Here is a 6,000-nt window from a genome sequence, read left to right on the forward strand (position 1 = left end):
GATGTTTCCAGGACCCCCTCAGATACCAAAATCCTCAGATGCTGAGGCCCATCTGTAAAATGGGGCAGTACTTGCACATAATCTACCCATGTTCTCCTGTGTACTTTAAATCATCTCTAGGTGACTTATAATACTTAATACAATGTAAATGCTATGTAGATAGTTGCCAGCAAACAGCAAATTCAAGTTTTGCTTTCTGAAATTTTCTGCAATTTTTTTTTTCTGACTCTTTTTGATCCATGATTGGTTGAATCTGAGGATGGGGAAACCCACAGATAGGAAGGGGCTACTGTACTGAATTTTTAATACCAGTTGATAAGAAAAAAGTCTTTTAAAAGAAGAAAATCTAAGCATTCCCATTTTCCTATAAACTAGTCATGGCCTTGAAAATAATCCTTTCCTCCTGATTCAGGATATTCGTGTTAGTAACAGTTGCATATAAATAAGGCTTTCCAAACAAACATCTTATCTTTATATGGGAGGAAGTTCAGGAAGAAGGAATTGACGTTCTTCCCCAACGACGACAATACATTTTTGGGTTCCTTTCCCAGAAATTAGTAAATAACAAAATACCTTTCATTTAGAAAGGAAAAAAAAAAAAACCCACGGTCATAGCAAATGCTTAAATCTAATCCATATGCCATTCATATTCTTAAAAAAGGAGATGGCTGCTGCGAGTCAATTTCTCCACGCATTCTGTGCCAAATAAAACGGATTTCAGTAAAGAAGCTTTTATTGCCTCAGAGGGAGCTCTATTCATTCTGCGGTGTATACAGTACTATTTATTTTTCATTCAGAGTTCCCAATTCTCTACTTAATATACATTTTCCCACTCAAGCCGACTTTATCCACTCTGGAAAAGCACATAAAAATCTGAAAAACATAACTTCTCTGGATAGAAGGAATTTTTAAAGTACTGCTGCAGCACAGCAAAGGACACCATAAACAAAATGAGAAGACAATCTATGAACTGGGAGAAGATATTTGCAAATGGTGCGACTGACAAGGGCTTAATTTCTAAAATATACAAACAGCTCCTACAATTCAACACCAAAAAACAAACAACCTAATCGAAAAATGGGCAGAAGACCTAAATAGACATTTCTCCAAAGAAGACATACAGATGGCCAATAGGCACATGAAAAGATGCTCAATATCTCTAATTATCAGAGAAATGCAAATCAAAACTACAATGAGCTATCACCTCACACTGGTCAGAATGGCCATCATTAAAAAGTCTACAAACAATAAATGCTGGAGAAGGTGTAGAGAAAAGGCGGGGAACCCTCCTGCACTGTTGGTGGGAATGTAAATTGGTGCAGCTACCATATGATCCGGCAATCCCACTTTGGGACATATGTCCGGAGAAAAACAAGCTTCGGAAGGATACATGCACCCCAATGTTCATTGCAGCACTGTTTAGAATAGCCGAGACATGGAAGCAACCTAAATGTCCATCGACAGATGAACACATAAGGATGTGGTACATACATACAATGGAATACTACTCAGCTATAAAAAAGAATGAAATAATGCCATTTGCAGCAACATGGATGGACCTAGAGATGGTCATACTAAGCAAAGTAAGTCAGAAAGAGAAAGACAAATACCATATGATATCACTTACACGTGGAATCTAAAATAGGACACAAATGAACTTATCTACAAAATAAAACCAGATTTACAGACATAGAGAACAGGCCTGTGGTTGCCAAGGGGGTGGGGGGTCAGGAAGGGATCGATGGGGAGTTTGGGACGAGCCGACGCAAACTATTATACACAGAATGGATATACGACAAGGGCCTACTGTAGAGCACAGAGAACTATAGTCAATATCCTGTGATAAACCATAATGGAAATGAATATGAAAAAGAATATATATATATATATATATATATATATATAAAACGGAATCATTGCTATACAGCAGAAATTAAACACCACATTGTAAATCAGCTATACTTCAATAAAATTTTTAAAAATACCGATGCAGTGTAGCATCTACATTCTATAACATTAGGCAAATGTAATTCTTTTGAAATAAAGCTTAAATTATACTGATATTGGAACTCACACTTTTCACCACTAAAGAAATACCCCTCCCCATCAAAAGCAACAAGACACCCCCAGAGGTAGGTGGTTGAAAATTGCTAAATGATGTAAGAATGCTCTGCGTCATGAGAAAGTTCAAAATCTAACTCCCCACAAAATAAGGGGTGAAACGCACTGCAGACCCCCATGGGAAGCAGCTCTGTGTTCATGAGTCTGCGCTGCTTAGTTGGGCATGTGTACAGCAAAACAATGCCAGTTTGGTTTGTGCCTACATTTCTTTTATCAAAAGACAGTGAAAATATGATGGAAAACTCAAAATAAATTAGTACTCTTAGAAACTGTTTAAGAAACATAAAAATCAAAAGTTTTCTTGTAAAATGCGTTGCATTACAGGCTTTTCAGACGGACTGCGATGACTGTGTATGGAAAGACCGTCAGACGGGAACAGGGGTGTCTCTAGACCAGGGATAAAGAACAGCCCTGGAGGGACTGAGAAAGGTGACCGATGAACAGACAGATACACGGCCAGACAGATACACGGCCAGACAGATGACCAGGCCGGAAAGGAAAGGAAGTGAGGTGTCGTGACACTGCCACGGAGCCACTAACGTGACTGCTAACCACGATACAGGGGCCAAGTCTCCCGTCTGAAAGGTACAGACGTGGTTTCTAAGTTATCTTAAGGAAAGTCAGTTTATGAATAAGCACGAAAGGGCCGGGCCTCAAGCCCAGCAGGGTGTGATGCTATGGACCCCATGAAGCAGACACGGGCCAGCCAAGCAACACCACAGCAGGATAAAAGTGTCAGGAGAGTCAGCTCCTACCAGAGGAGAGCTGGGCTTAAAGGGGCTCCACATAGATGTTCCTATTTGTGGGGTGGTATCTGCCCAGGAGGCTACCAGGCAAGTCGCCGGGAACCATCTCAGCTCAGTGAGGAACAGTGGGTCCTTCTCCTTACACTGCAGGCTGACCCGCATCTCAGGGTCTCTGAGGAGCACTCCTGTTGCTGCCCAGGAGAGCCTGGCTTCTAAAAGCACCCAGAGCACATCGTCCATCCTGGCCACCCTTGGGTGTCATCCCTGTCACATCCCACCCAAATAATTTTTTTCAGTGTCACATTTTAAGCCAGAAAAAATGTCAAAGAGTGTCCTGGCCTCTGGAAAATGAGGGCCTGGTATGTCAAATAGTGTTTCAAGGCCAATCATCAGGCAGATGAAGGAAGAAGCCCAGAGTAAGGGGCCAGCCGCTAGGGACGCTGGCTCTGCCTGGTCACCACGGGACAGTCACGTGCAAAGCCATTCCTCTGCTCTGAAGGCTCCCCAGATACAAGGCCTCCCTAAATAGATGTTATGTCACATAGAAACCACCTTCACGTGCAAACACCTTCTCAGCTGTCCCGTGAACGCGGTTTATTGGGGCACCTATATTGTATTACGTGTCATCCCCATCTTATGCACACTCCAGATTTCTTACAGTGCCTGCAACTTTCTCATTAAGCAATGGTGGCCCACATTTCAAAGCTAAAGATAAAATAAACGTTAATCAACAAGCCTAAGCCTTTAAGGGCTGAAGGCACAAAAATAGTTTCCGATCTTCCCTAAGTGAAGCGATGCGGCATCTCACCTTGACTTCTGAATAAAGCTTAACTTTTCACCCTGAACCATCTCGTTGCTAAAGCCACAAGCTTGAAGGATGACAGGGCGCACAGACACCTTCCAGAGAATTCATGGGTTCATTTAGCAGGGGCCCTGGTCCTGAGCGGCGCCCTCTCCCTACCTTTTCTGACGTCTTGTCTTGCACGGGTGGTCCCGCGCAGGGCAGGGATGGAGGGGGAGGCGCTCGGCGCTTCTTCAGGTCTGACTTGACCGACACCCCTGAGATGCTGCCAAGGGAGAGCGATGGACCCAGTGTAGTGGAACGGGGATTCACGGACGGGGAGTTTGGGGTCGTCAAGCAGCCCTGTCGGGGGAAGAGGCAAACATAAAACCTCATCACTCTGAGATGCTTCTCGGCATACGAATGCTCAGACACCAAAGCCGAGCGCCCACCACCCACCTGAACTTCTCCCATCATCATTTCCACGGACAGCTTGAATGGCTGGAGCAAAACTCTTATTTTCATTCTCCTGGGAAAATGATCACAGACCCCATGGCAGGACACACCTCCTGGTGTGAGGTTTATTTCCCTAATCATGAAGGAAACAGCAGACTTTTTAAACCTCTAAGAGGAATTCTTACCAGCTAGAATCATGCAAGGTTCTCAACCCACCTGCAGTGGTGAATTAACCTCCTTAAATTTTTAACCTGTCATCAGAGTGAGCACTTAGATGCTGAAAAGAGGAAGGAACCGATCAAGAAGTATATTTCTGCTGGAGAAGAAGCCCGTCTTTGCCATTTCGAGAAGTATTTCACCCGCTGCCAGGGAGGGGCTTAGGTTTCTTCTAACTGTGAGAAGTTTCAAACAAGTGGCCGGGTAGTATAAACAGCCTGCTGTGAAGACTTGACGTGACCACCGAATGCAGTACTTCATGACTGATCCCTAATCAACTGAAAATAAATTCAGCCTAACACACTAATTAATTGTTCCCAAGGAGCAAGGTCTATATCCAGGGAGCAGACTAAAGGCACATAGATATTTTTCCAGTTTTTCCTCCTAGGTCCTGCTGAATAGAATCACATGAGTGTTAGTTGCAGGAAGGGCATTTAGAGAATAGCCGTCTAATTCCAAATTAAAACTGAAACGGAGCCCACCCCTTGCCCTGCTGTGCCCTCTGTCCTGCCCCATCCCTCCCCAGCACTGGAGTCCCAGCCCGGTGTAGTCCACACCGATGCCAGTGCAGTGTAGTGGTCAGCCCACAGTTGAGGGGGACACACTGCCTGGACTCAATTCCCGGCTTTGCCGCTGATAAGCTGTGTGACCTTGGACAGGTTTCTTAGCTTCTCTCTGCCTCAGTTTATCTCCTGTAAAATTGAGGTCAATAACAGCACCTCCATCACAAAGAAATCGTGAGAACCGAAAGGGTTAGGACAGATGAAAGAACCTTAGAGAGTTCTAGGCACAAAGGAAGCATCTGATATGTGCTTTCATAGTTACCATGTAAATGTGAGCCCATGAAGACAGCGATTATTCCCTGTCTGCACCCGTGGCTGTGTCCCTGGCTCCTAGCATCTCCTGGTAACCGGAGGGCCCTTGAGTCCACATTTGCAGAAATGAGTGGGTGGGCAACCCTGCCCTCACGTTTCACACAATGAACTTGTGGGTGAGCTTTCATCTGAACCATTGGTTCACCACATTGGAAACAAATACAGACAGGAAACTCATCGCATTCAGCAACAGCCCCGCATTACCTGCCCTCAGCCTCAAATTCTATTCTGTTCTGCCAATTATACTATCATTCAGTTTCCTGAGAAGATTTTTGAGACTCAGATTTTCTTCTTTTTTTTTTTTTAGGTGGTTTTTATTTTTTTTTTAACATCATTATTGGAATATAATTGCTTTACAATGGTGTGTTAGTTTCTGCTTTATAACAAAGTGAATCAGCTATACATATACATATGTTCCCATATCTCCTCCCTCTTGCGTCTCCCTCCCACCTTCCCTATCCCACCCCTCCAGGTGGTCACAAAGCACCGAGTTGATCTCCCTGTGCTATGTGGCTGCTTCCCACTAGCTATCAATTTTACGTTTCGTAGTGTATACATGTACATGCCACACTCTCACTTTGTCCCAGCTTACCCTTCCCCCTCCCCATATCCTCAAGTCCATTCTCTAGTAGGTCTGCATCTTCATACCTGTCCTGCCCCTAGGTTCTTCAGAACCTTTTTTTTTTTTTTTTAGATTCCATATATATGTGTTAGCATACGGTATTTGTTTTTCTCTTTCTGACTTACTTCACTCTGTATGACAGACTCTAGGTGGATGGACCTAGAGTCTGTCATACAGAGTGAA

At 43.9% G+C, this 6,000-nt stretch overlaps 1 protein-coding gene across 7 annotated transcripts in view; it reads right to left on the minus strand.

Annotated features, from left to right (window-relative positions):
* The window catches only part of COBL (cordon-bleu WH2 repeat protein), a 257,530-nt gene that overhangs the window by 107,284 nt on the left and 144,246 nt on the right, over window positions 1–6,000 (minus strand). For 6 of the 7 annotated variants that reach the window (XM_029234103.1, XM_029234100.1, XM_029234101.1 and 3 more), the window contains one exon: window positions 3,829–4,011. The exons of the other annotated variant lie outside the window; for it this stretch is intronic. In XM_029234103.1, the coding sequence (XP_029089936.1) occupies window positions 3,829–4,011 (183 nt within the window). The remainder of the gene's footprint in view (window positions 1–3,828; window positions 4,012–6,000) is intronic. 7 annotated transcript variants of the gene reach the window in all.

Source organism: Monodon monoceros, unplaced genomic scaffold (genome assembly GCF_005190385.1).
Source record: "Monodon monoceros isolate NGI ecotype Baffin Bay Population unplaced genomic scaffold, NGI_Narwhal_1 Super_Scaffold_2, whole genome shotgun sequence".
Lineage (NCBI taxonomy): Eukaryota > Metazoa > Chordata > Mammalia > Artiodactyla > Monodontidae > Monodon > Monodon monoceros.